Here is a 27218-nt window from a genome sequence, read left to right as displayed (position 1 = left end):
CCGGGGAGGATCGCACGAGCCACGGCTCACGAGCCGCCAGGCACAAATAAAAACAAGGCAGCGGCGCGAGGGGCGGCTCCCGCAGTTTTCCCCGGCTTCCAGAGGCAAAGCGGAAGTCGGGGAGAGGACAGCTTCCGCCTCTGAGAGCGGATAAATAAAGAGTAAAAAAAAGAGAAAAGAAAGGGAAACCCAATGGCAAAGCTGAAGCTTAAGTCCAAAGTGTCAGGTTTTAAGTACGCACAGGGCCCGTGTAGCCGTCTGTCATGCGTGATGTGACGTCACAGAACGGCCGAGCACATCGTCATCACGTCAAGGAGAACGCCCCCGAAATAATTCAAAGCAGCAACACAGTTTACTACATGTCTGAGCTGGGAAGAAACACGTGAGAAAGACAAATTTCTGTAAAGTGAAAAGACGTCATTGTTGAAAGTAAATGAAAGACACTTCAATGGTGACTCAGTGACTTGCAATGAAATAATAATAATAAGAAAAAAACATTTTTTCATTCCTATCCAGCCTACCCATTTTGCCATCAGTTTCTCAGACACTTACTTGAATATACAATATACAATAAATGTTTACAAACTCTGTCTACAAACTGGTGAGAGGCGATTAATGATTAGGAAAAAAGATGATTTACTTGTCCTAAAACGTGGACATTTGTGTTTACAGCAGCAAAAGTTGTTGAGAGTAACTGCAACTGGAGCATTATTTTCAGGCAAAAAGCTGTTAAAAAAATGTTTGTGGTAATGTGTATAATTCTTTATTTGTGTTCTATGACATTTACCAAACCCGGCCTCCCTCTATGTTTAAAGCCTTGTCTAAGCCTCAAGTTGATTATTATATTACAGTTATTGGGAGCTATAATTAGCCTGGATGGAGCCTCAGATATGAGCATTTGTTCTTGGTTCATACCTGCCCTGTGGCGGCATCCCCTGAGCGTCAACACAATGGATAACAATAGACGTTTTATGGAGGCTGAGGACGGGTGTGAAGTGTCGAGTCTCTATATGGCAGGAATACCTGGAACATTGATCCACCTCCAGTCTTCTAAAGTTAGAGCGAGATGGTTGCTCAGGTCTATAAAACTGCGGACGGTCACTTGGAGGTTATCTCTCCGGTCTGGGACACACTGAGGAACTCATCACCATGGTAAGCATGTCCTTCTCCTCCTTAAACTTCTCCCCCTTCTTCACCTTTCTCCATCAACCACTGTCTTCGCATCTGGCAATCCATCATAGAAATCTGAGACAATATCTGACAATTGCAATTACATTTATATTAACACTGAACTATTGAATTTCTCATTAAAATTTAACTTTGATTGTGTTCAATAATAAGTGAAAATTAGTAGTGGGAAGGTAGTGGGAAGGTATCAGCTGAAGTGTCTGCAGTCTTCCCATTAAAATCGAACTCAATGTCAATTTGCTTATTGTGGTAAAAGAAACAAATCAAATGAAATGAAAAATGCATTAAAAAAATGATCACTAAAAATAGAATCATAGAAATATAATTATAGAAAAAAAAGCATGAGAAGACATACAAACTGTTGTTAGAAGCACAAGCCGGAGAGAGTGCTGATGTGAAATGAATTGCTTTGAGGAAAAATGTTTTCTTTATGTACCCCTTTCTTCTCTCAGCAATCTGATGTGATTTAAAATAGCGACTCTCAGACTTTTCAACACGAGAATCTTGCATGTCAGTGCCAAATAGATAACTAAAAAAAAAAGGAAGTATATCTTTTGACTCAGCAGTGCACAACAAAATAATAGCTGCTCTAAGCAAAGGCTGAACACGCCATCCGTTTATCTAAGGTCACGTTTAAATAACCTTGCCAACCTCAAATAGGAAACGCTTTCAGTCGGTATTAATTTCACGAAGATCCCATCACCAGTCAACAAGAAACAACTGGTCCAAACTGCAGAAGAAGCCCCGAATAACTGCAGAAGAAACTACTGCGAGTTTTGCTGCTAAAGAGATTTGCAGCGATGCTGCTATTGTGGCAGTTTGCACAGTGAATGTTTGTATGTGAAACCGGAGTTTCCAAAACAGAAGAAGGGAGGACAAGTCAAAAGGATAGCCATGATATTTCAGATTACACTTTTTGATGTCTGCCATCAGGCACCAAAGAAGATGAAGAAGAAGACGGTGGAGGGCGGCTCCAATGTGTTCAGCATGTTTGAACAGTCCCAGATTCAGGAGTTCAAAGAGGTGAGATGAGAGAAGTTTCTTCTCCATGGGCCAAAGCCAAACATTTTGAGAATGTGAATTTTTCCCTCCGTGTGTTTGAAATGCTGTGGGAAATATTTCTGCTTCCACCCACAATCCTTAAACCATCAATTTGAGTTGGATGTTTTTAATTTTTCTTTCGTAATGGCTACAGCTCTTCTGTCTTTGTCTTCAGGCCTTCACTATCATGGACCAGAACAGAGACGGCTTCATTGATAAGGGTGACCTGAGGGACACCTACGCGGCTCTTGGTGAGTACTAACGACACACAAAAAAAAAAAAAAAATTAAAAACCTGAACTCTTCTTAGTAAAAAAAAACAAAAAAAAACTGAAAAGACACAAACCTGCTGTGTCTGTGTTTAGATTAATCAGCAGAAGCAACACCACTGGAAGAAAACATCATCATCATGAGACCTTGGCTGAATTTTTGCTGACTCACGGTGGCGGGTGTGTGTATCCCCGTCCAGGTCGCCTTAATGTTGGCAACGATGAGCTGGATGAGATGATGAAGGAGGCTTCGGGTCCCATCAACTTCACCATCTTCCTGACCATGTTCGGAGAGAAGCTGAAAGGTTAGCTTTGGACGTCCGGAAAACATGCTGATGACAGCAAGACCAGGTGACGCATTTGACTTCAACTTGCTGTTTTCGTTCAGGCACTGACCCAGAGGAAACCATCCTCAACGCTTTCAAGGTGTTCGACCCAGAAGGAAAGGGCATTCTCAAAGGAGACGAGTAGGTGTTTTCTTCAGCGGGGCCCAGAGTCGTCCGCCACGCTGAGATCCATGCACATTTTAAAACCATATCGCTACTTACATGAACTGCTTTTTTTTTTTAAAAGTCTGGTAATATGCAATCACTTTTCTCTGGCAGCATTAAATACCACCTGATGTCTCAGGCCGACAAGTTCACGGAGGACGAGGTAAAGCATGTCACACCAACCTCGTGAGGTGTGAGAGTAAAAACAGCATTTGTCACACATGGTGTCGAAACAGCAAATGAGCTGGTTCAAAGGCCCTTGTCAGACGTTGGAGCAGGGTCGGTGTTATATGAGATATGAAAGTGTAAGATGTATTGATCTTTCAAGTCTAAAGGGCTGGTACACAAACCTAGCGACACACACTTCTTGATTCTCGCTGCACTCAACTTTTTATGTTTTGACATTTTATTTTGGTTTTAAGTTTTGGTTGAGTTGCATTATCTTAATGCATGAAAAGTGCGATATAAATAAAGTTTGAATTGAATTGAATTGAACTTCAGTTTTTACTTGAAATCCCACCTTTGTCTCTTTCAGGTGAACCAGATGTTCACCAACTTCCCCCTTGATGTTGCCGGAAACCTGGACTACAAAAACCTGTGCTACGTAATAACCCACGGAGAGGACAAGGAGCAGGAGTGAAATGTGAAACGGCCAATAGATAACTTCAAACAAACAATTCTCCTCTTGTTTTAGCCCATTACTGTCACAATAAAAGTTCTCCCTATAATTCAATTTTGACAATTGTGTGAATTGTATCTTTGTGTTTTTATTGAAAGCACATCTTAACAGATGTTTTTTTTTGCAAATCTCCTCAATGTAGGATTAATAAAGGCTTCTTCTTCTTCTTCTTCTTCTTCAAAGTTTAAAGCTCAAGGATAGGTCATTCAAAAATCACGCACACGATGAAGATGAATTGTGATGAAGATTAATTAGTTTCCAACATTTACTTTTTTTATTCTTAAATAATGGGGTAAAATCATTGAATGATATATTATAAAGCTTGAAGTACTGATTACTGGATATTTAGCCAGGTGTCAGTCTTATTTAGGGGGTTTGATGCCCTTCAAAAGTGTTTTTTACCAGCAAAAAATACCCTGAACAAACTTGTACGACATTGGAAAAAGTTGTCCTCTGTACTCCGTCAGCCTGCAGCTAGGTGGGCCACTGAGATATAAGCAGAGAAACAGAGCAGAGGTGGGACAGCGGTCCATCTGAAACTATCACAGCTTGTTTCAGGGAAGTCTCTCTCGCCTCGGTTAAGACGGATGTGGCAGGGTGTTGAAAGAGGAAGTGCCGCTCGCTTGCTCGCTCGCTCTGCTCTGACTGAAGAAGAATGAAGGCAGCTGGACCACTTGAGGTAAAGCTAATGCATTTAAAATATGTATCATGCAAAAATAGTTCAGCATTTTAATGTTACGTTGGAGTCACGCTGTTTTCTTAAGCCTGTGGAGTTCTGTGTTTCACTTGCACTCAGGCTTTTATCTAAAGGAAAAGGAATTCTTTAAATTACTTCATTTAGACCAACATGAACATGCTGAAAATATTTGTGGTTAATTATTTAAATTGAGGAAGTGCAGATACACAATTTCTTGGCACCACTTGAACTGTAGCTTCACTTCCGCCACTGACGCTGGTCACCAACAAATTGAGTTTTCCCAACATGCCTTTTAAATAAAATGCACCTGAAATGAACCATCAATCAATTTTAAAAAGTAACTTTAATTGCAAATAGATCAATGGTTATTTAATGAGGCTGTTTCTAATTTAGATGATTGTGTTCTTCATATGTACAATAGATGTACTTTCATCTTTGCGATGACATGCAATTTGAAGGTGTATTCAACAAAACAAAAAAATAAATAAATGGTATTTAAAACTGTTGTGATCTAATAAAATTACCTCTAATCTGCAATTTTTAAAAATATTTTTATTGTTATGTAAAAGCTGAGGACAAAATAAACTACATAGCAGTATAGAGTGAGACGGCAGAACAAAAATAGAACAACCAAAAGGAAAATGTGATGCACTGCAGCACCGCACTGTGGAAAATGTGAAAATATTGAGTCCTCGGACAACAAAGTGTATTCTGACAACAGCACACAACGTCCACACAGCTTAAAAATCAGCTAAAGGCCCCACATTTTTCTGAATTTGCTCTGCCGGCGTTAGAGTTGGGTTTGGAAGACAAATAGAAAATGGAAAGAAAATGTTACCAAAAATATACATTATTTATCAATGTATTAATCCCGAATTTTTTGTCTGAAATGTCGGATTTTATTTTGCAATGTGTATATAGATGTGAATTGTGAGGAAAAATATGTTTCATTTCACTTGGCTGACCACATCCTGACTGTCAGGTACTTCTGTAACCACCACACAATAAAACGAGAGTAATCAGTGAAGTCCACCAGTGCCATAAGAATCCGGTTGTTCTACTTGTTCACGTTCATGGACAGCTAGTTTCTCCTTTTTTATCCTCTGTGTCCTGGTGTGCTGAAGTGATGACGGGAAGCTCCAGGGTGCTGTATGCAGTTCTGACTGTGGCGACGGTGTTGGTACTGACCATGCTGTCACTTCTCTGTCTGCGATGCAGAAGGAAAAAGAGTAAGTGTCTGTTCCAGATTGAATTGTTAACTTTTTAAGAGCTTATGTGTGTGTGTGTGTGTAGATTTGTGACTACATTTTGCAGAAGGAACATTTCACGCCTTTCAATATCTTTTCAGTCCATTTAAAACAGTAAAAAGTTGTGATATATATATATATATATATGTATATATATATATTTGATGTTTGCGTAGTGGCTCACACTAGGGTTGTAGGCGGGGGAAGTTCCTGTTGCAGGATGGAGCCACTGCCACTGCTGTTTGAAGAGAAGCATGTTGGTATTTTATCGCTTCATGTCTTGCAGAAATTATTGAAGAGCAACATCAAATCTACAACCCGCAAATGTTGTGAGTACCCGGCAGTCAACGCCGTTCAGTCAAACGCTTCTCAAATGACAAACTAAGCTGTTAACTTTTTTTTTTGGTTGATTTTGAGGTGAAACATTTTTTTTAACCTGGAACTTACAAATGATTATTATCCTGACAGCCAACGTGGTGGGAGTTTATTTGCTGTGACCAGATCGAAAACAGGTAAGTGATGAGCTCAAAGGCCCCACATTCAGTGCCCTTTGTGATGTCACTTTGACGCGTCTTGTTTTTGCCCCTTTCCAATTGTGGAAAATCCCACCAAACATCAGTTTTGAAGAGGCTGTAAACAGCGGGCTAATTTATAGTGTCCTCTGGAAATCTAGAGAGTTTTTACAGTTATATAGGTACCAGTATTATCCAAAAAAAAAAACGTTTAATTTCTTAAAATTAACGCTGTGCTTGAAGAAAAGGACATTTCAGAACAGAAGTAACCATATTCATTAATCTGCCTCTTGTTTTTCAGTCACCCAGCCAAATCAGATCACAACTACAACCACGAGGTACGTATATTTTGACAAACAGTCGATACTATCGTCAGAACTAGCCATGATGCTACTGCTCGGAGCCTGTCGCAACCCTGTCTCTCCATTTGAAGTCGACAAGAAATTGAGATTTAGCTTATCTCACATTATGTAAAGACGCAGCACGGTGCAGATAAAGAACAGATAAAAAGTAGAGTGAGTATTAGCAACACCAGCTTCAGGACGACTTCTAGCTACAAACTCGGCTGTAAAACTAGGTCATGTGACCGAGTCTGACATTTACTTTCATCACGGTCATTCTCACATCTGTTTTTATTTTTTAGTGAAACGGATCTTTCAACAGGTAAGAAGATCTAATATTATTTAAAGGTTTTCAAGAAAAAACTGTCCAAGAGTTTTGACATGGAATGTAAATGTGATGTGAAACTTACAGTTCTTTTTTTGTATTACAAAAGTGACGGAGGAACAGCCAGACTATGAAAACATCATAAATCGTAAGTTTTTAAACACGCAATGCAACTGTGATAAAAATGTTTTTGTTATTTGGGTTGTTTTTTTTCCTGTGGTGTCAACTTACACAACTTATTTCACAATGTGTCATGGCAGCTCGAATAGGAATTGCAGATCATACATATGTGTGAGTATTGAATCTGCTTAACATCTCTAGCTTCAAACAGTCCTTATCAAGGTTGTCTTTGATATTTGTATTTTTATAATGCAAAAAAATAAATACTTGATTTTACACTAATTTAAAGCGTTATTAGTTCCTGTTTTTTTGGAGGTAAGAAATATATATGTGCATGTGTGTGTGTGTTTTTATTGAATTTCTTTTTTCTTCTATTGTTATGTATTAGAGCTCCACTTCCGGCATCACTGTATGGAAATGAGGAAAACGAAACAAAGACAACTGGTGAGCACTTTGGTCTAGTCATTATGTCATTAAGATTAACTTTTCTGCACTAGAAGAGACTTTGAGTTAACAGCAATCACTATGTTTCCAAGATGATGTTCAGACTCCAGATGTTTACGCAAATATCCTCGAAGCATCAACACAATGCGGTATGTTTGGATTATATAGCGTACAAAATTTGACATGATTTTCTTCCAACCTCTAATAAGCCTGACGTTGGCAGTGAAAACATAACACGAGGTGTTTTTCCCCCCCAAACAGAGGATGATGATTATGAGAACACCGCATATCTAAACAATATTGCCAATGAAGAGGAGGATAGTGAGTACCATTAAATCTTATAATGAAATAAAGTCAAGGGTCTTGAACACGGAGGGTCTCGATCAAGTCACATGAGCTAAATTCAATGTTTTTTCGATGAGTACACGCACAGGTCTTTCTTAGGGTTACTCTTACTAGTAGTCGATGCACAGCATTGCTACATTTTCACTGACTTTGTCAAGGGATTGATGATTAAAGTAAAAATTCCAAACCTTTATTCCTTCCCTATAACTTCCTGCTTCACAGTAAACCTTTTCTTAGCTAACGAGGCTAAGCTGGAGTTGATGACAGTTGATGTTTCTACAGGAGAAAACGATAGTATCTCTTCAGGAAGTGCTACAAGTATTGACATTCAATTTATGGTTTGAGTCAAACATCTTCCTTAACGAGAGTTGCTGTGGGTTAGCTCCATTTGCAAGGTCAAAGAATTAGCTTCACCTTCTCACTGGAGGCAGAAAGAAAAAATAATTTTCATGTGACCAAAATTAAACGTTTATCCCACCTTGTTTTTGCAGACGACCCTGACTATGTGAATGAAGACGGCTGATGACGTCAAATCGTCTAAAATGGCTGCACTCCTTCTTTTTTTTTTCAAATTGCCACTGTGTAATGAAAGAAAATGACAAATATTTTGACCCACTGTGACAAGACACCAAGGCTGCTGTAAAATATCTTTAACGCCACTCTTTTCTTGTTCTGTAGACATTTTGTGATGTTATTGGGACATTTACTTAACGCGGATGAATAAACACTGTGCCTTGCAAACATCAAAAGCCGTTTTAAGTTTTCAGGATGAACACTTAAAGGGCCAGCATGTAAAGTTTGGTCCAATGTAGTTCTCAAAAAACAAAGAATCTGCGATTTTTAATATGTCAACCATGCCCTCCCCCCAAAAAAACAACAACAAACAAACAAAAAAAAACAAAACAAGAGGAAGCTCAGACAGAAGATTTTCACATAGAAGTGGTTTTATTGTCCTAGACCAATCAGGCGAGCGAGATGTCCTCGGTCTGAACCCAGCCGCGTGGCCAAAGGCGGCAACACGCATCACATGAAGCCTGGCCGTCTGCTCGTGCTGCACGTCTACGGAACAGGGGGCGGCGCCGTGACCTTTCGGGGTGTCTAAGCCAAAGTGACATAGCGATACACAATCACGCGCGCACACACACACACAAACACACACACACACACAAACGGGAGGGGGCGTGCGGTTCTCAGCCGGGGCCGCTGATCAGCAGCAGACACTCGCACACGTTCGGGATCAAACCCAGACACAGTGTCGCCATCATGGCGTCTGCTGCGTCTCAGCCGCCCCATCAGCAGGTCAACGGCGGTGCGGGAGGGCGGGGGACCATCGTCTGAGCAGAGAGCAGCCTCCACCTCCACCTGCCGCTGGCCCCTCCCAGGCTGCTGCTGGAGGAGGAGGAGGAGGCGCTGTTTCTGTACGAGGAGGAGGTCCGAGGAGGAAATGGAACGGGAGGCTGGCCGACGCACGTCTCGCACGGAAATGCTTAAACACATACACACACTCACTCACTCACTCTCACACACACTGCACAGCAGGCTGATGGGGTGTTTACAGGCTGCTCAGTGCGTCCACACCTGGCAGGACTTTACCTGAGGGACAGAGAGAGAGAGAGGGGGGGGGAGAAGACAAGGTCGTCATGAGCTTCTAGCAAGTTGTGCTTCCTGTGTGAACCTGCCGCGCGTCGTCTCGGCTGCTCACCCTCCAGCAGCTCCAGACTGGCTCCGCCCCCTGTGCTCACGTGGCTGACCTTGTCCTCTGTGTTCCACTTGGCGCAGCAGGTAGCAGTGTCGCCCCCACCTGGAAAAAAGCAATTGACGCATGAGCGACGCTCGGTGCGGCTCGGTGGCTGTTGATTTTCAAGCTTTTTTTTTTTTTTTTTCGTGACTTCGCAAACTCAGTTATTACAAGAGCTTCTCACATGTGGAACGATTTCAATAAAACCTGAATAATGGTTGGGTTTCTCTGGCATTTAAGGTACATTTACACAGAAAGGTTTAATGTCTTTAATGCTTTATGCACAAGGGTAAAAACCTTTTTCTCTTTTAGCTAAAATAATGGAACTTTAGCCAAACCAATATGTTATTTAGCAGTTCCAACATGAATTGGTCAGACAATTGTGCAGCATTTCACACTAGAACTGTTGATTCACACACGGCTCAGTTAGACGCTGACGACCGACGGCCGTGGCTCTCACCGATGATCGTGACGCAGTCTTTTTTGGTGACTTCCACCACGTTGTCCATCAGGCTCTTTGTCCCTTTGGCAAAGTTGTCCCACTCGAACACGCCCACAGGGCCGTTCCACACGATCTGCTTGGCCCTTTGGACGGCTTCGGCGTTGGCCTTGGTGCTCTCCGGTCCACAGTCCAAACCCTGCAGTGAAGGTTCACGGTCCATGAGAAGAAGCTCTGAACCGGACCGAGGACAGGCGGAACAAAACGTTGCCTCACCATCCAGCCGGCGGGGATTCCTGCTGCGACGGTTGCGGTGCCGGTGGTGGCTTTCTCGTCAAACTTTTCAGCGGTGACAAAGTCGACGGGCAGAGTGATCCTGACCTTGTTCTTCTCAGCTTTGGCCATCAGGTCCTTGACGATGCCGGCGCCCTCCTCGTCATACAGGGATGTACCAATCTGGAGGCAAGAGCGTTAAAGCAAATCGCCTCATGATGCTATAACCCGGAGAAACAACAACTTTAACTTCATGCGTCTCTGTTCTGATGCTCTTTGTTTTGTCATTGTTAATGAGACTCACTGCTTCAGCGATAGAGGATGGAACTAGTCAGTCCTGTAACTGACTGACAGCAAGTTGAAACGTTCTGATGAAAACACAGACTTCTTGTCCCGGCACAAAGATTTGTGTTCAAACCAAACATGTGAATGTGCCTTTGGCAACAAGTTACGATCGTTTTGTTTCACTTTTAAAGTTTGTGTAAAAGCTAAACTGCAGCCTCTTGTAAAAACAGCAACATCATATGACCAAAAATACAATGTAATGTTTCTATTATTATTTATAGAGACCTGCATGAAAGTGAGTTGCAGATTCCCAAATATAGCAATAGTTTCAAGTCTTTAGCAAAGCAGGACAGTTGTTGACAAGTGTTTTTTCAGCACACAGTAGTTCAGTTGTTTCAGTGCACTGACCCTTTAAACAAAAGCTTATCTCCACAGCCGTGACTTTGCTGCTGAAGGAAACTTGGGAAACTCAACATTTTTATCGAGTCAGTCTGAGGTCAGGCTAAAACCATTTTACTCCATCATGACAAAAAAAATGCATTGTAGTTACAGTGTTGTAACAGCATTCAGGGTTCATCACGCGTTGAGGGAGCACGACTACTCTAGTAGAAGGCAGGGTGTGTGTGTTGGTGTTCTGGCGTCAGAAGGTCCTGCTGGTCTCACCTCCATGTTGTTCAACACCTTGAGGAAGGTGAAGGCCATGCCGCCGCCGATGATCATCTCGTCCACCTTGTCCAACATGTTGTTGATCAGCTGGATCTTATCTTTCACCTTCGCTCTGAAACGCACAGACACGCATCATTGGTGGAGATAAGAGTCACACAAAGCTGCGGAGGGGAAGGAGAAGACGGAAAAAGAAGAAAGAGACTGAAGCGTCTCATTCGCAGCTGAAACCCATACAGGAAAAACATCATTTTCATAAGAGTAAATTTACATAGAAAATAAAAGAGTGTTGTAGTAACAAGGTTGTAGCCGTGCAGTGCTTTACAGCTTTCACATTTATGACTTTATGTTTCAGGAATCTGCAGCTCGGTGCATCACTGCTGGACTCAAGCTGAACTTTCTGGCTTCATATACATATCACTGGTTCCTGGAGCTCCACGTCCCCAGGCCCCGCCCATACAATCCCCCGGTTAATGATTTCATCTGTACAGTTTGTCCCTCCCCCCAGTGAGCCAGTGACAGTGACAGCGAGCCGACATCCAACCAGGATTTCTGTGTGTCATGGGAGGTTTGTGTGTTCAGTGGCTGATCATTGAAGGTTAATATCTGTCAGGGGACAATTAGCTGCGGAACCGTTCGTCTTGCACAATGAAGTGCAGCTGCAATGGGCTCTGACAGTGACAAGGCTGCGTTCGAGTGTCACAAGGCAACGAGCCGATTGTCTTTGCCGTTAGTAAATCTGTTACAGATCTGTTAAAAGAGGAAGTCGTGGGATGAAGGACGGTTACTATCGGTGCAAACAAGACATTTGCATTTTTCTGGGTAATGTAAAAACAAACTATACGGATGCATTGAGTTGGATGCGTTAGATGTGAAGAATGACTGTGATTTATTTCAAAGTTTGGAAAAAAAAAAAAAGGTTGAAATATTTCTGCATGATTAACGCAGACAGGAAATCCTAACCTGTAACCAATGTGACACTGTGGCAGACCTCTCACCACTTCCACATGCCAGTTACGTAATGAGATTAACATTTCTATTCCTATACATGACCTGGAAGGTTTAATGAGGAGTTCTTGTTGGGCAGATGAGCTTCGCTCAGAATAGTGGCGACAAGAGGGCGTCTTTTAAAATCAAAAGAGTTGCAGGTGAACTTGAGTATTTCAAAGCCGGGAGTTTCTCACCCTCCGAGGATGGCCAGGAACGGCCTCTGAGGTTTCTCCAGGGCCATGGCAAAGTAGTCGAGCTCCTTCTTCATCAGGAAACCGGCGGCCTTCTGAGGAAGATTCACTCCCACCATGGAGCTGGAGGTGGAGAGGAAGGAGAGACGATGAAGATGGGTTTGAAAATGGGTTTGAAGAACAAAATACCAGAGATGCTCCCCTGGCTCACCTGTGGGCCCTGTGAGCCGTGCCGAAGGCGTCGTTGACGTAGACGTCTCCCAGTTTGGACAGAGACGCCCTGAAGGAGTCGATCTGCTCCTGGGAGGCCTTCGTCTGCAGGACACAAGCAGACCGAACACGTTCAGTCAATCGTAGTAGATGGAAAACAAAATGAATACAGTAGAATGAATGATGATCCTACCATATTAAGTCATAGTACAATTTTAGAGGTGAAATATTAAACTCAAACTTTGCTGCGTTAAAACTGTTCACCAGACAGAGAGCAGTTGCTGCCATCTAGTGGGCTGAAAGGTCAATTGAGCTCAAACACAAAAGGTTGCGTGTGAATTTGTGGCATTATCTGTATAAACACTTTCCTCCCGTAATTAGTGATTGTGATAACACTCTATCCATTATTTCCTTAAAAAAAAACAAGAGTCCCTTCTTGTGTAGCTTTAACATGCAGCTGTAAGGAAGCGTGAGGATCATTGTGGATCAGGTTCCTGCTGCACTTTAGCAGCCCGAGGTTGTGAACCTGTGACTGGGGGACAGAGAAAGGTCAGGAGTATCACTCAAATGTCAGGCGGACGCTTCTCAGTGCTTACTGCAACACTCAAGCCCAACACTCGCATCACAGATTCAATCCTACGGCTGTTTGAGCACATCTACAGCGACGCTGCTTCTCTCTGTGCTTCTCTGCAGTGCGGCTGCACCACTCGGACATGTTTGCAGGACGGACTATAAATAGTGTTTCCTGTGAGATACAGTAGGGCGGGACAGTAGGATCCAACCAACCAACCCACCGAGGCCACATTCCATCCAGGCCTTAGAGGTCAGGAAAGGAACCCGGAGTGACCTGCTGACCTTCAGGGGAAAATGTCAGAGGGCGGAAGCTGCAGTCTGTCTCAGGATGGACCTCAAGCTAACTGAGTGGGGCGGAGCCTTGTTCTCTGCAGTGCTCCGTAAATGACATCATCAGACTGTGACTCAGCACTCAGTGAGTGTGCGTCTTTTTTTCCTTTCCCTCCTGCTGTCAGAGCAGCGTGCCAGCAGTTATTTACACCTGGAAACAACATTTTCTTTCCTCTGCTCATCCAAATCCCCCGATGCAGTTGAGGATCACTAGCCTTGTTTCCGGAGGCGTCCTTGCCCTTCCCCTCCTCGGCCACATGGAAGCGGAGGTTCTCCAGCAGGATGACGGAGCCGGGGGCTGGGTTGGCGCAGGCGGCCTCCACCTCAGCACCGACACAGTCCTTCAGGAAGGTGACGTCCCTGCAGGAGTGCAGAGTGCATGCGGTGAGGATGTGCTGCTGCTGCTGCTGCGGTAAAAAGCTCTGGGCTTTCAGTCGATCGCCTCACCTTCCCAGCAGGCTCTTCAGCTCAGCCGCGACGGGTTGCAGAGAGAATTTCTCTGGCACAAAGTTCCCGTCGGGACGTCCCAGGTGGCTCATCAGAACAACAGATTTGGCCCCGTTGTCCAGGCAGTGCTGGATGGTGGGAACAGCCGCCTTGATTCTGAGAAGGAAAACCATCAAGATGGATTTTATTCAACCCATTTAAAAGGTTTATTTGATAAAAAAAAAATCAAACAACAACAATGAAACGATCAGAGCTTGTCAGTCTTTACCTCTGGTTGTTGGTGATGTGCTTGTCCTTCATTGGGACGTTGAAGTCAACCCTGTAAGAGTAAAGGATGTGTTACAAAAGCAGAGACAAAATGTTTAAACATGGTGTTCTGACCAAGTGTCATTTGGTAAAGAAAGCTCTTCCATTGTATGAGTCTGTGTCCTGCAACCATTTCAAAACCTTGGATTTTTGTGTGATAAAGTCCTGTTGTGTCATTGCACAGGTGAAAAAAAATCTATTGTTGCTTCATGATACAAGAACAAAAGTCTCTGATGCATTCAAGAAAAGAGGGAGCGAGTTCATATCTTCCGCCAGCTGAGGTGTTTTATTCCCGACAGCTTTGTCTCCGGCCGTGCGTAGCTGCACGCCTGCAGCTCGGACGGACGCGCTGCTGCACTCAACAAGATTACATAACAGCTTTGTGGGTCTGTCCACAGAGCTGATGCGCTGGGACGGACACACACAATACTCTGAGTGCCATGGCAACAGCCAACCCGTTGTCCAAGCCCTGCTGAAACCCAAGTCAGCAATTCAGGGGCTCAACAGGCAAATCCAACAACAACTGCAGGGTTTTTCCATCTGTTGGCTCTGCACGTTACTCACTAAATCTGGGCTTTACACTGAAAACCTGCGTGTGCGTGTCTGTCTGTCAGGTGCATTCAAATTAACCTATTCCTGACATGTATGTCTTACTACTGAAATGTTTGACTGCAGTGGAACAACAGGGCAGTCTGCATATCGTGTGTGTTGGAGTCGGCAGCTGCAGAACAGATTTCTATCACAAATTCCTGCCTTACATTTGTTTTTTAATTCTGGGCCAGCAACTCCCACGATGCACTCTGTTCAAGACTGGAAGTTGAATAAAACACACAATGACAACACATGCTATGACAGGCCCAGAGTGTGTTGTGAGACATGTTGTGAGACATGTTGTGGTCTGATTGTGATTCTCACTACACTGATTGCAGGCTGCTGAACCTTAGTCTGAGCTGCCTGCTGTTGCTTCACCATGCAGAGCAAACCGAACGGCCCTTTGACATTTCAGCAGAGGGTATCAGTATCAAGTGTTCATTCAGCAGCCCGTTCGTTCATTCTCTCTCAGCAGCCTGCAGAAATATCCTGCAAGTCAGTGACAAAAAAGAAAAGAAAAAGCCTTATAAAAATAAAAGGTGCCGTCGCAGATGTTCGTTTTAAATCATTTCAATGGATTAGCCATACAGAACACCATGCCTGCTGGAGAGAGTAAAACCAATGTGGTCTACACTGCGTTTGTGGAAGAAAAGAAAAACAGAAATGCATTTGCAAGTAGTATTTTCTGATTTTAACAGGAAGTAGCTATCAAAGCAGAAGGCACCTCGCCGTGCAGTTGGTTTTTATTTATTTATTTGGGGATAAAACAGACAGATGTGGGTGACTGGTGAGATTTAACAGTATTTAAAAAAAAAAAAAAAAGAAGAGCGCGAGGTGATGCAGACGCTGCGACTCCTGGTTTCATCCATACTGCATCTCCTCCTCAGCACGTAACGTGGATGAAAACGTGACGCCCAACAAGTTGCCCTGCCACTTCCTGTCCTCCGCCCGGAGCTCCAGACACATTCTACCATCACCGAGGGACTAGCGGCCACCCTGGTCTCCACCAGAGCACAGTTCCAGACCCAGTCACCTCCCAAATGTCAATTAGGTAACTAACTTCAACTAATCCCCGTTCCCTTCCATTAGCTGCGCTAGCTAGCAAGAAACGAGCGTGTTTACCTCATGATGACTCGCTTCCCCTTGACGTCAACCTTGTCCAGGGTGAGTTTGGTAGACAGAGACATGTTTGCTCGCTTCGCTGGTTCTTTCCTGCACCTTCGTTCTTGCTGGGTCTCCTCCGCTCCCTTCGGCTGGTTAGCTACCGAGTGACAGCGGTGACCTTAACGCGGCGCTGAGAAGCAGTGGCTGGGCCGGAGCAAACACGCCCCCTGCCACTGATTGGCTGCGGTGCGTGCGGGAGAACTCGCAATCTCATTGGATCCGTCTGTTGTCCGTATTCTGACGTCGGGAGAATTATCTTTCGATATTATTATTTCCCCCCTTAAGCTTGGTGACGTTAAGTTTCTTCGTCCTCATAATCATGTTGATAAAGTCTAAATGTAACTTTCTGCAATTTATAGACCCGTACTTTTCTCAATCCATCAGAATTACAAAAATGATTGCTTTTCCCTATCAATTTCTTGTATAGAACCACAAGGAGCTGTACAAATCATGGACAACATTCATATCTGATAGATCAATGACCAGATCTGAACGATCTGAAGGAGGAAATCAATCCGTAGAATCATATTTAATTTATTGAACAAAGAAACATGTTGGAATAAACACAGGGTTTTGTTGTCTGAACACGCAGATATTTGTCATTCATCTGTACAACAGTTGGGTTGATTGGTGGGGTGCGTGGTGGCCCTTCACTCCTCAGCTTCTCTCCACTCTTTGGGCATGACCCTCCCAACAGGTGACAGGTTCCAGGTAATGCCAGTCTGAGTCAGCACCTGCAGAGAGAAACAGATAGAGGATAGACATCATTACAAATTCCATAGACACCCGAAGTTACACAAAATATTGTATTAAAAGTCAACCAAAGTGACATTGATAGGGGAGCATTACTCACATATGACCACACAGACACGCAGAAGACGGCTCCGCCAATCATCACACCAGTGCCGTACTTGGAGTGGAAGTCCTGGGGGGCGGTGGATCCATGTCTCACCTGCCTCACGGCCTGACCTGGACAACAGCACAATCACAGCTTGGTTTAAACCACACTTATCAATTTAATTAAAACTCTATGCAAACAGACAAAAATATATGAAATGATTAAAAACATAACACACACAAAAATAAATCTTTAAAATCTCAATGTGTACCCATCTGAAATGACTCTTAGGTAAAGAGATGAGATATGAGATGGTTCCCACACAGATCGCTCAATCGCACACTGCACCACAAAGTCCAGTCCATATGACCAATATGAAAGAGGATGAAATCAACCATTATGCTTGGTTAAGTCTGCACACTGTGTGCTGGCGGTGTGTAAGACACTGCGCCACTGTAAGTGATGAAGTGTGTAATATTTGTGATTGCAGAAATCAAGTGGGTGTATGGGTCAAATACTGTCTGGGTCTACAGTGTGAAAATGTTTTTAAATAGTATTCCCAGAAGCCCCAAGAACAATGGTAAGACTACTGCAAATGTTAGAAAGATAATGTATGATTAACAATGGATCGCCACAATCACAATACAAGGGTGAACAAATCATTTCTATTGCCCGAATGTAAATTATAGGTCAAGCACTGAGTGCATCCCTAACAAAAACACGATCGTTTATATTTGTGAATGAAGAAGTAAAAGAGGCGAAGCATTTCATTATTTCACGAAGTGAGGCCGACAGACGGCGACACAGACAGATCTCCTTCCTTTAGCACACAGCACCCTTTCGTGGTTATGAACTTGATTGCGTTGCACAGGTGATTTTCAGTAACTGCTATACAGACTTCAACATGCAGGTTACCGTGACATAACGGAAAACAACAAATACGTAATTTTGAACGCCCGACCTAATGAACTGTTCACGTTGTGGCGGGATGATGGCTCGGAGAAGCCCATGTAACATTCTGAGAAGTGTGACGAAATGACGCTCTAAAAGCTTTAGTTTCTTCCGTTAGCATGTTAGCTCTTGAAGTTAGCATGCCAGCCGCGGTCACTTCGCAAAGGCATGAGGGTCGAACATGATGTAACGTGATATCAGGGCAGGAGCATAAATAAAACATATGAACACAAATGTATTTATTCAGAAAGGCGAACCATTCTTACCGGTCACATTGACTGCAGCTTTGGCAAAACGGTACATGTTTCTAGCCTGACGACTTCGGATACCCTTGAAGAACGGAAGTGAGTTATGGCTGCCGCACAGCGGAAGTTACGGTGGGTCAGTGGGAGCATGCGCAGACCTGCGGTGACGTAAAAGTGTTTTGTTTGTTTTTTAAAATATATTATTACATATTAAAAAAATATATACATATATTATTATTATTATTATTATTATTATTATTATTATTATTATTATTATTATTATTATTATTATTATTAGTAGTAGTAGTAGTAGTATTCATATAAAGTAATAACATAATAATGTAGATAAAAACAGACTTGGGACAAGGACACGAATTCTTAAGAGGATTCAGGAAAGACGTTGTTATAGTTACAGAGCTTTTTTTTTTTTTCCTTTAACAGTGAACTAAAAGTGCAGGTAAACACTTTCCTACGTCGGCGTCATTATACATGTACTCTAGTTTAAAAATAAGAAATTCCTTATTTCTGATTAACTATTGTGTCAGAATGATCGAGGAGTCTAGGAGCCAGACTCAGGGAATGTGGGTTCAAATCCCACACCTGACAAGTTTCAATAAAATATTGAAATAATCTTTTTACTCTGACGAAAACCTTGAGGAAATAAAACCAAGAAGCTGGAAACTTACATAAATGTGATGATGTGATGTGCTTTAAATTATTCACTGTGGGGAAAATAATGTAACAGAACCAACATCTAAAATACTGATGGCTTAATATCACGGTATTTAACAGATTTAAAGGGTCTGTTTCAGAATTTTTTATTAATTAAAGCAAATTATTTACAATCTTTGTCTACAGTTATATACCTACACAAATATTCATTGAAATTACTATTAAAGTGTGATAAAATGTACACAGAACAGTAAAAAGACTAGGGATTGCATCAAAAAAGTAATACTTTTTAGGATGATCTCAACTCGCTGCATTTAAAATTTTACAACTCTGAAATACCACCCATGAATCAGAAACCCTGAACATTATTTACACTGAAAAAAGGCTGGGTTAACTGGTATACAAGAACATGGTATGCAGATGTTTATGACACTTGTCTCTTGGGGCAAATTTAGTAAAAAAAAGAAAAAAGAAAAAAAGAATGCAGTTTATATGATTCACACAGAGAGGAAATGCATAGATGAAATTCTGTTGGTTTGTCATCTTAGGGGAAAGTGCCAGATCAAAAAAATAAGTGTTTACCTGGAAAAGCAAAGCAAAACAAAACAAAAAAACAACCCTTCTGATTCAGCATATTGACATCAGATCAAAACCTTGGTAGGAAAAAGTATAGTTAGTGTGTGTGTTATGTTGACTTATCCCAAAGCACATTTAAGAACAGAACGTTTTTCTTTTAATTGAACATTGCTGCTGGAGAGGTTTATTATAATATGTAAACGTGCATTGGCAAAATTAGCAGAAAAAAAATATATATGATGTAATTATTGCGCCCTTGTGTGCAATTTTTTTTTAGCATATTTCTTCTTTATGTATAATTTTTATTGAACTATATTGAACAAACTTGCTCAGTGAATGGTGAGCTGAATCGCTGGAGACAGGAATGTGTATAGTGTGGACGATGAGATGAACATGAGATAATCTAGCAGCATTGGTTAACAACCTGAGAACGATGCCTACCGCCCTCTTTAACCTGGTCTCAACCATTTATACAAATAACCAGTAGTTGACAAGTTACCTCCATGTCTTAGGTCAAATAGTTGAATGTACGGGTAGGCCAATCATTATGCAGTGTATCAAAAGTCAACATGGATCACAGTCAGGAGTATAAAATCCAGGACAGTAAAAATGTCAGACAAGCATTAAGGCATCTTTCATTTTCCATCTGCTGGTCTAGTCTGCTTTCTTGTCCTTTGTTTCCTCGTCGTCGGTGTACTCGGAGGGCTCCTCCCCAGGTTTCAGGAGCTTCCCGATGTAGTCGTACTTAACTGTGGAGAAGGACAAAAAAAATACATGTTGATCGTTTGTGTTTATGTGTATTTCTTTTGTGAATCAATTTTCAATATTTGGTTTAAAAACAAAAACAAAAAAAAACAAAACACTGACTTTGAAACGTTTCTCTCTTGTCACAGAGATCTCAACAGGTAAATCATGTGGATAAATAAGGGCACTACGCTGGTCCCAACTCACAGGTGAACTGCGCCTCCCACTCGGAGAGGCTCTCCTGCTGCATGGCGTTCAGGTCCGACAGGTCGTCGTGTTCGTCCTTCAGCGCTTCCTTCTCCAAGCAGAATGTGGCCAGACCCCTGGATGCGTCTCTGCCAGCAAACACTCCGTACGGCCCCTCTGCAGGAGAGAAGAAGGCAAACATGGCGAGGCTGAAGTTCAGACAATGACAGTGAATCATTAGAACAGCAAACATCCACATGACACGACAGCAGCATTGATACATACTGAATTAGGCTTACACTTACAACTGCCCAAAGCATTTTGTCCTGTTGTTTTCTCAAACAGTCAGTTGAGCTTTTAATCTGTTTGTTCTTCATTTAAAGGGAGTTTAAAAGAGTCATGTTTACTTCATTTTACTTAAAAGTCATGTGTATTGACTGTGGCAGTGTTTCTCAGTAGAGCATTGCACAGCAGACAGCGGTTGTCGGTTTTTTCTATAGTTTGTACAATGGCACACTGAGGAGGTTTGCACAGCAGTGTGCTGTCACTCAGGCCAGAGGTTACGCTAAACAGAGGTTATGATCAAAGATAAGATGTAAGAGGACACACTCTGATTCCGTTTCCCGAGTACAACGACGATATTGAAAGAAACAGCGGTTAGGTCTTTATTTTGGGATTTAACTAATTACTTAAGCTATACACTTACAATAACATCGTTTATTAGTTGCATCTCTTTTAATGCAAATTAAGTAAACTAGAATAAGAATTAGATTTTTCCGTATGAATCAACATTAATAATGACAACGTATTTATTTTAAGTTAGTGCTCAATAAAAGTCAAAACAGGACGATCTGGGTCAGGTCATATCAATGTGCTGGAAGCACCGAATTCTCTCTTCAGAGGAATTCCTCTCACTGCATAGACGATCTGGGACGTCAAGGCTGCAGCCTTGCAGCTGTGTTGTGAAATGGGATCAGCTCCATAAGCGGTGGGGGTGTGGCGACAGTTTCCAGTTACAGAAGTTAGAAGAGTGGTGGGGCAAGCGACAACAGTTCACCCGTTAACGAGTACCTCATGTCCGTGCATATGCACCTCGAACAAACGGCTGCTTTGGCAGCGCCCCATGATGACGTCATAGCCCCGACGGTACTGGAAGTGTAGGCTCTATTAAAAAAAAAAAAAAAACGCTACAGAACATCGAGGTTAGCGTTACCTGGCCCGTAGAACTTCTTCCCTCTCGTCACATCGAACACTTTGCCGTTGACAGCCATGAGGATCCTGGGGTTCTCCAGACCGTCGTACGGCTTCAACTCTGCAATGGTGAAATCCCTCTTCTTCATCTTGGGAAGCCTCTCTTCCGCCGCAGGGATCTCCGGCGGCCTGTCGCCGCGGAAGATTTTGTAGATGAGGAAGAGGCAGAGGCTGAGCAGGGTCAGATTGAGCGGAGAGGTGAAGATCTCCAGCAGGATCCCACCAGAAGTTGATTCGGTTTTCTCCGATTCAACCATGTTGACTTCTCCCTCGCTGGTGTGTGTGTGTGTGTGCGTGTTGGGTGGGACTTGCAGAGCTCATAAACCTCGATCCAATCACAGACGCGACCAATGGGCAGCCTCACACGCACCAGTCTCGACGATAAATTGACTGTAGTTCACTGCGTGTGGGTCGAAAAAGACCAACGAAATTAAAGTAACGTTAAACGAAGCAGCTCAACGCGTCCAATACAAGTGTCCTTTAATCTTTTTTTTTTAATATTATATAATCAAGACATTTCAGTCGAAACGTTTCTAGCGTATATGTCTGATGATGACTGTGTCTATTTTAAATATTTCCTTTAAAACATTTTTTCAAGCTAAGACATAATTTCTTTTGCTTAATTAAGTATTTTTTTTTTTTTTTTTTTTTGCAGTTTCCGGCAAATGCCTCTTTTAGTTTTGTCACTTCCGGTTCTTGGAAACAGACTCCAGCAGACCTGTGGTTCCTCACATAACAAACAAAGCTCCGCTGGAGGTTCTCCACTACTTACCACTGCCCAACATTCACTCGGACAAGTGTGAAAGGGTTGCCTGCCTATAATTGCGGAAACAACGCGAACAAGCTATCTTACATAATGTCTCCTTATCTCACTGGCATGTTGGCCGATATGTCAGCTATTGCGCAACGAAGCTAGTGACGTCCCAGGCTAGCAGCCACAGATGAGCAGCCGCCACCGGTGTTGTTAGCGAGGCTGGGCAGAGATGACAAGCCATTTGTGTCCCGCTGTAGTCTCTTCCAAACAAGTTCGGTAGGAGCGGCGGGTGACAACTGCGCTATCAGACTCGCCCGGAGAGGATCGGATGCTGAGAGTGATTTTCCTGAGTCGAACGACGAACCAGGTAAGTTTTAGGCGGTTCTCCACGGTGCTGGAGTTAGCCGGGTTAGCCCGAATCTTGACCCAAACTAGCAGCTAGCTGCTCGTATGCTGTTGTTTTGGTTTCGTTAAGGTGGACCAACAACTTGCGAGTGAAACACGAACACGTTGGTATATATGTTTTTGAAACCGCTTCAAACCAAATACAGAGCCCTTTGGTGAGGATTGAGCAAAAACATTAGTCACAATCAATCAAAACCATGATGTGATACAGTTGCATATGGAAATGCTAGTAAAGCCCGACTTAGGAACGTAAGTCAGAAATTATTCTTGAATAAAATTCACTTAACTTCAATTGCGCTTATGAATCGATGCTGGTTGAAAATAAATCACATTCCCCCCCTTTGATGTAAAACGCTGTTACCGTTTTGAGTAACATTGCTTAGCCGCAGTTTGAAGTAATAACCCATTAATAACTTTAAACTATCCGCAGACTCGACAGATGTAAAAATCTGAACAGGTAGCGACAACCTTCCCAAATAAATTTGAGTGTTCCTTCTCTTCCATTATAAGTTTTTATCCCCCCCCCCCCCCACAACGCACAGAGTGGTTGTTGCCTCTGTTGTGTACCTCCTCACCTTGCTTCAAACTAAAGCCCCTCCTCCTCCACCACCACCGTCCTCCCATCCCCCTCCCTACTTGTTGTCTGCAGTGGTCTTGTCCAGGTTTTTGCTCACATACCCGGTGATCATGATGCGGGTGGATGCCAAAGTAGTGATGCTGGGAAAGGAGAGCGTGGGTAAAACCAGTCTGGTGGAGAGATACGTCCACCACCGCTTCCTGGTCGGACCGTACCAGAACGTGAGTGCCAGTTGCCCCTCTTCTCTACTTCTGCTTTGATTCCATCCTGAATGAGGGCGTCGTGGTCATAAAGACTCAAGTCTGAAATACACCGAGAGGTTAAACGCTGATTAAACTGTGACACGCCGTCCCTACATTCGTCACGCATTTTGTAGGAATCCAGCTCATGTGAGGATATTCATGCTGCTCATGCCTCTGACGGTTATGGGATGTTAAGTCATTGCAGTGGAGAGCATTTTTTAAAATCTACGCTTAAAACAAATTCATCACAATTGTTCCTAAGGTCGGGTTCAGGGCCAGAGCTGCCAGCCAAAAGCTGACTTTCGGCCCATCCAGATTGAAACGGGACGGCTCTTTACTACTCTCAACAGTCACAAATCACATGAAATCGGATTTTTGCAAAACGGATTGAAACCACCTTCGGGACGTGGTTTCATACTGCGTTTGGACAGATTGAAACTACAGCTCCAAACACACCGATGGGTTTCGACCGTCCGACTGACCATTCCAGGTGCGGAGCTGTAACGTAATGGAGCAGACGGAAGCACATGATTGCTGTCGCAGTCATATGACGTCACACACTAACGCACTACACGCTACGCTGGACGACGCCTCCGCTCCGATGTCGTTGCTGCAGCAACCTGTCAGATGGCTCAGTAATGTGGTCCAGTCTGAACAGAGCCAGATCCCATTTGGACAAAAACAGTGTGGACAGTCAGCCCTAAAAATCTGATTTGAGAAGGAATCTGATTTGAATCGGATTCGCCTGCAGTCTGAACGCAGCCTGATTCTCTTTGAATTTTGCTAAAAGAAAAGACATAACGCGCCGCCATCACTGAGGTTTCCCACTTTGCATCTTTTCTGAAGCTTTCCTGCTTTTGTTTGCTTCTCTCGACAGACGATCGGCGCCGCGTTTGTGGCCAAGCCGATCCAGGTGGGGGAAAAAGTCATCACGTTGGGAATCTGGGTGAGTTCATAAATGAAGAATATTTTCCCCACTGCCTTCTGGGGTTCTACACTCTCCCCCCTGTTGTTTCACCCTGCTGAGATTCCCACTAGTTGGTTCTCAGTTGGATCTGCATACATCTCCAACAGGACACGGCCGGGTCGGAGCGATACGAAGCTATGAGCCGAATCTACTACAGAGGAGCGCGAGCAGCCATCGTCTGCTACGGTAAACCCGCACTTCCTGTTTCCCGAAGTATTTCAATTCATTCACAGGTGCTCAGTCACACGTCTAACCACCACAATTACAAGGAACTTTGTAATGCACAACTTCTCTGTCGTTACGAGTGTGGAGCAGCCTGACAGCGTTGTTGTTTCCTCAGACCTGACGGACAGCAGCAGCTTCCAACGAGCTCGGTTCTGGGTGAAGGAGCTGCAGAACTGCGAGGAGGTGAGAGAACTTCAAACATACGACCGGGCGTCTGGAAAACTGACCACTTTTCAAAGGGTCTCTGACAAACACAGACACAGCCTTTCTATGACAAGATCAATGACTTGTGTTAATTGTAATTGTCAAAAAAGGGCGCAGGGCCGCCGTCAAAGTCTCCTGTTAAATGTTTTGCGTGTTTGGTCTCCAGCACTGTAAGATCTATCTGTGCGCCACCAAGAACGACCTGGTGCAAGGAGACCGCAGCCTTCGCAAGATCGACTTCCACGACGCGCAGGACTTCGCCGAAGGTATTTGCGGCTCTGATGTGCGGTGTGATGTGCCGACGCGTTTCTTCCCGTCGCAGGGGAGAAGTTCAGTGGGAGCTGAGCCACTGCGTCTAATCGATCCTGTACACTGCTGTCAAACAGCCTCTATTACAGCCTTTACTTCATCATATGAATTACGTCCTTCTGAGGGCTGCTTGTGACTCGTAAGCTTGTGTTAGTTTGGGATTTTATAGAGAAAGACATTTATGATGACGACTGTAAACAGAACTTCTCATCTTGCAACATCTGACCGAAGTGATTCTCTCTCCGCAGAGATCGGCGGGCAGCATTTTGAGACCTCCAGTAAAACAGGAAGTAACGTGGGTGAGTTGCGCCCTCAGTCATGCCAACGGCACATTTAATCCTGGCCGGGTTTATTCCTGTGTCAGCCGGGGCGGCGGAGGGGTCGGGGGTGGGAGGGGAGCGTGTCAATGTGGGAACTCACTCTTTCCGTTTGACAGACGAGATGTTCCAGAAGCTGGCCGAGGATTACAACAGCTCGGCCTTCCAGTACATGACAGGTCAGTAGTGAGTCTGGCGCTTGCTGCTGCCAAACATCTTCACGCGCTAATCAGCTCCTCTGTCCCAGCAGAGGAAGCGGGCGTCGACCTCGGCCAGAAGAAGGACTCGTATTTCTACTCTTGTTGCCATAACAACTGATGTGCAGCCGGTGGCCTCTTCCTGGGCGGGACTTGACTGTGGACGAATGAAACCCATCAGCTCTGGAATCCCCCCCAAAAAAAGGACACAACAGCACTGAATCTTTATTTATTGTTTTTTTTTTTTTTTTTTTTTCCTTTTGTGCCATAAACATGGAGAGCCGAGGGACTCGACACGAGAGGATCCGATCGTGCTGCCGACTGAGCAGAGACTGATTTTTCTGTGCTGCCTCCGAGCTGGACAAGCTGAACTACACAAACAATCACAAGCAAGGTTCAGATGACAGAGCGTCAGCGTGCAAACGATTCGTTCACAGCTGTTTCCTTTGTTTGTTTACATCCATCTGAACTCCTGCGGCGCCGTCGTCGCACACTCAACAGTGACGTGCATGAAACACAAGCAGGAAGTGACTGGTTAAAGTTCTCGCTCATACCTTGAATGAAATCTTTTGAAAAGCTGCCGTGGAAAAAGTGAAGCGTTCTCAAAAGGCCTTATACTTGAAGTAAAAGAACCAGGAAGAATCGATGCGAGCAGAGTCTTATCTATTCGAATGTTTCTTCCATATTTATAATACCTTGCAAACAAAACAAAACAAAACAAAAAAAATCCAAGCTTTGTTTCTTACTGGGACGACTTTGATCTCTGTTGAGTCGTGTGTGAGGACAGGACGGCGACGCTAGCTGGGTAACACTACTGAGCATGTGCAGCACAATGACGAATGTAAATGTAAACCTGAAAAATTGTTCCGTTTTTAGGCATTTGGTGACTTTATATCTGTATATCACAACACACCAGGTGTCCTCATTATAAGCTCAGATCAGTGTTTACACCATCTTTTGTCACAACAGTAATAATGATGATAACAGTAACAACAACAATATAATAATCATTATTATAATGATTCTTTGAAGGCGGTATATCAGGTTGATTCCTATTGTGAGATAAACATCAATACCATATCCACCAAGCGTTGAGTGAAAGCAGCAACCTCGTGTACAAAACTCATAAAAAGCTTTTCCTCTTGGATCTGCCTCTGATGTATTTAGTGTGAGACGCCCCTGTGCTGACGAAGGGGGGCAGGGACAACATGCTGTAAACTGTCAGAACAATGTGTTCATCTGTACCTAAACTCCAAGACTCACTAATTTATTGCCTTTTTTAAAACGTGTGCTGCCGGACGACGGGGGATGACTAAGTCAGTTTCCTTAGTGTGTTGAAATTTTCATGCACAATGATTTTTAAAAAAAAAAAATCTCTATTGAAGGTAAGACTGGTGTGAAGTATAAACATATTCAGTGCAATTAAAAGAATGTCTCAAAGCTGACTCGGATCATCATTCAGAGGTTTTGATAATGGAAGAAATGAAAAACACGCAACTGTTTCGCAAATAGCAGCTCTTTGTGTTCAGTTAAGACTTTTCAGTTGTTTTTCATGAATGTAAAAGTATCCATCTTAAATAATAATAATTTTTAATTAAATTTTTTAGTTTTCAAAACTCTCTATTGTGGAGTATCTGATCAAGCACTCGGTGCTCCACTG

At 43.3% G+C, this 27218-nt stretch overlaps 6 protein-coding genes across 11 annotated transcripts in view; 3 read left to right on the top strand and 3 right to left on the bottom strand.

Annotated features, from left to right (window-relative positions):
- The first annotated feature begins 661 nt into the window (after positions 1–661).
- myl10 (myosin, light chain 10, regulatory) lies at positions 662–3720 on the top strand. Its single transcript, XM_076022468.1, has 7 exons — positions 662–1152; positions 2122–2211; positions 2405–2480; positions 2698–2802; positions 2886–2964; positions 3103–3151; positions 3524–3720. Exons 1-7 carry the CDS (start codon positions 1150–1152, stop codon positions 3626–3628), a joined length of 507 nt encoding a protein of 168 aa, XP_075878583.1. The 5' UTR covers positions 662–1149; the 3' UTR covers positions 3629–3720.
- Positions 3721–4191: 471 nt separating this feature from the next.
- LOC142885716 (uncharacterized) overlaps positions 4192–27218 on the top strand; it is a 229733-nt gene continuing 206706 nt past the window's right edge. The window contains exons 1-12 of one of the 5 annotated variants that reach the window (XR_012926322.1): positions 4192–4346; positions 5489–5593; positions 5898–5940; positions 6080–6123; positions 6425–6461; positions 6701–6786; positions 6899–6937; positions 7050–7080; positions 7298–7353; positions 7446–7502; positions 7615–7674; positions 8190–8447. Coding sequence is in view for 3 of the 5 variants with exons in the window: in XM_076022449.1 (XP_075878564.1) it covers positions 5491–5593; positions 5898–5940; positions 6080–6123; positions 6425–6461; positions 6767–6786; positions 6899–6937; positions 7050–7080; positions 7298–7353; positions 7446–7502; positions 7615–7674; positions 7921–8042 (612 nt within the window). In the remaining 2 variants the exon portion in view is untranslated. The other 4 variants (XM_076022450.1, XM_076022449.1, XR_012926323.1 and 1 more) reach the window with 4 other exon arrangements.
- Positions 8625–16034, bottom strand: pgk1 (phosphoglycerate kinase 1). The gene is made up of 11 exons (XM_076022447.1): positions 15857–16034; positions 14106–14156; positions 13838–13993; positions 13606–13750; positions 12489–12592; positions 12281–12400; positions 11097–11211; positions 10152–10331; positions 9897–10074; positions 9401–9499; positions 8625–9291 (listed from the first exon to the last, which is right to left on the bottom strand). The coding sequence occupies exons 1-11, from the start codon at positions 15919–15921 to the stop codon at positions 9251–9253; spliced, it is 1254 nt and encodes a 417-aa protein (XP_075878562.1). The 5' UTR covers positions 15922–16034; the 3' UTR covers positions 8625–9250.
- On the bottom strand, positions 16417–18109 carry cox7b (cytochrome c oxidase subunit 7B). Its single transcript, XM_076022454.1, has 3 exons — positions 17954–18109; positions 16752–16867; positions 16417–16632 (listed from the first exon to the last, which is right to left on the bottom strand). Exons 1-3 carry the CDS (start codon positions 17988–17990, stop codon positions 16549–16551), a joined length of 237 nt encoding a protein of 78 aa, XP_075878569.1. The 5' UTR covers positions 17991–18109; the 3' UTR covers positions 16417–16548.
- Positions 18873–21728, bottom strand: pgrmc1 (progesterone receptor membrane component 1). The gene is made up of 3 exons (XM_076022453.1): positions 21324–21728; positions 20132–20287; positions 18873–19929 (listed from the first exon to the last, which is right to left on the bottom strand). Exons 1-3 carry the CDS (start codon positions 21616–21618, stop codon positions 19835–19837), a joined length of 546 nt encoding a protein of 181 aa, XP_075878568.1. The 5' UTR covers positions 21619–21728; the 3' UTR covers positions 18873–19834.
- rab24 (RAB24, member RAS oncogene family) lies at positions 22031–25750 on the top strand. Of its 2 annotated transcripts, none has more exons than XM_076022451.1 (9): positions 22031–22482; positions 23170–23318; positions 24217–24285; positions 24414–24492; positions 24647–24714; positions 24902–25001; positions 25293–25343; positions 25481–25540; positions 25609–25750. In XM_076022451.1, the coding sequence occupies exons 2-9, from the start codon at positions 23208–23210 to the stop codon at positions 25677–25679; spliced, it is 609 nt and encodes a 202-aa protein (XP_075878566.1). In that variant the 5' UTR covers positions 22031–22482; positions 23170–23207; the 3' UTR covers positions 25680–25750. The 2 variants fall into 2 exon arrangements, with proteins under 2 accessions (XP_075878566.1, XP_075878567.1); XM_076022452.1 differs by having other exon boundaries at positions 22033–22482; positions 25612–25750.

The sequence above is a fragment of the Nelusetta ayraudi genome, unplaced genomic scaffold (assembly GCF_046127955.1).
Source record: "Nelusetta ayraudi isolate G7.1 ecotype Tasmania unplaced genomic scaffold, CSIRO-AGI_Nayr_v1 ptg000011l, whole genome shotgun sequence".
Classification (NCBI taxonomy): domain Eukaryota; kingdom Metazoa; phylum Chordata; class Actinopteri; order Tetraodontiformes; family Monacanthidae; genus Nelusetta; species Nelusetta ayraudi.
This window is presented reverse-complemented; position numbering and strand designations above follow the sequence as displayed.

What these genes read in the sequence shown, in the direction of transcription:
- cox7b (XM_076022454.1), bottom strand. Translation starts at nt 17,990, where the DNA reads ATGTACCGTTTTGCCAAAGCTGCAGTCAATGTGACCG. An exon ending in AGCTGCAGTCAATGTGACCG is followed by an intron (nt 16,868 to 17,953) that starts GTAAGAATGGTT and finishes GCTGTTGTCCAG; the next exon opens with GTCAGGCCGTGAGGCAGGTG. An exon ending in GCGTGTCTGTGTGGTCATAT is followed by an intron (nt 16,633 to 16,751) that starts GTGAGTAATGCT and finishes TTCTCTCTGCAG; the next exon opens with GTGCTGACTCAGACTGGCAT.
- myl10 (XM_076022468.1), top strand. An exon ending in AGATTCAGGAGTTCAAAGAG is followed by an intron (nt 2,212 to 2,404) that starts GTGAGATGAGAG and finishes CTTTGTCTTCAG; the next exon opens with GCCTTCACTATCATGGACCA. An exon ending in ACAAGTTCACGGAGGACGAG is followed by an intron (nt 3,152 to 3,523) that starts GTAAAGCATGTC and finishes TGTCTCTTTCAG; the next exon opens with GTGAACCAGATGTTCACCAA.
- rab24 (XM_076022451.1), top strand. Translation starts at nt 23,208, where the DNA reads ATGATGCGGGTGGATGCCAAAGTAGTGATGCTGGGAAAGGAGAGCGTG. An exon ending in TCATCACGTTGGGAATCTGG is followed by an intron (nt 24,286 to 24,413) that starts GTGAGTTCATAA and finishes CATCTCCAACAG; the next exon opens with GACACGGCCGGGTCGGAGCG. An exon ending in CGCGCAGGACTTCGCCGAAG is followed by an intron (nt 25,002 to 25,292) that starts GTATTTGCGGCT and finishes CTCTCTCCGCAG; the next exon opens with AGATCGGCGGGCAGCATTTT.
- pgrmc1 (XM_076022453.1), bottom strand. Translation starts at nt 21,618, where the DNA reads ATGGTTGAATCGGAGAAAACCGAATCAACTTCTGGTGGGATCCTGCTG. An exon ending in GAAGAAGTTCTACGGGCCAG is followed by an intron (nt 20,288 to 21,323) that starts GTAACGCTAACC and finishes TCTCTCCTGCAG; the next exon opens with AGGGGCCGTACGGAGTGTTT. An exon ending in GTGGGAGGCGCAGTTCACCT is followed by an intron (nt 19,930 to 20,131) that starts GTGAGTTGGGAC and finishes CCTTCTCCACAG; the next exon opens with TTAAGTACGACTACATCGGG.
- pgk1 (XM_076022447.1), bottom strand. Translation starts at nt 15,921, where the DNA reads ATGTCTCTGTCTACCAAACTCACCCTGGACAAGGTTGACGTCAAGGGG. An exon ending in CTGAAGAGCCTGCTGGGAAG is followed by an intron (nt 13,751 to 13,837) that starts GTGAGGCGATCG and finishes GCACTCCTGCAG; the next exon opens with GGACGTCACCTTCCTGAAGG. An exon ending in GAATCCCCGCCGGCTGGATG is followed by an intron (nt 10,075 to 10,151) that starts GTGAGGCAACGT and finishes CCTTCACTGCAG; the next exon opens with GGTTTGGACTGTGGACCGGA.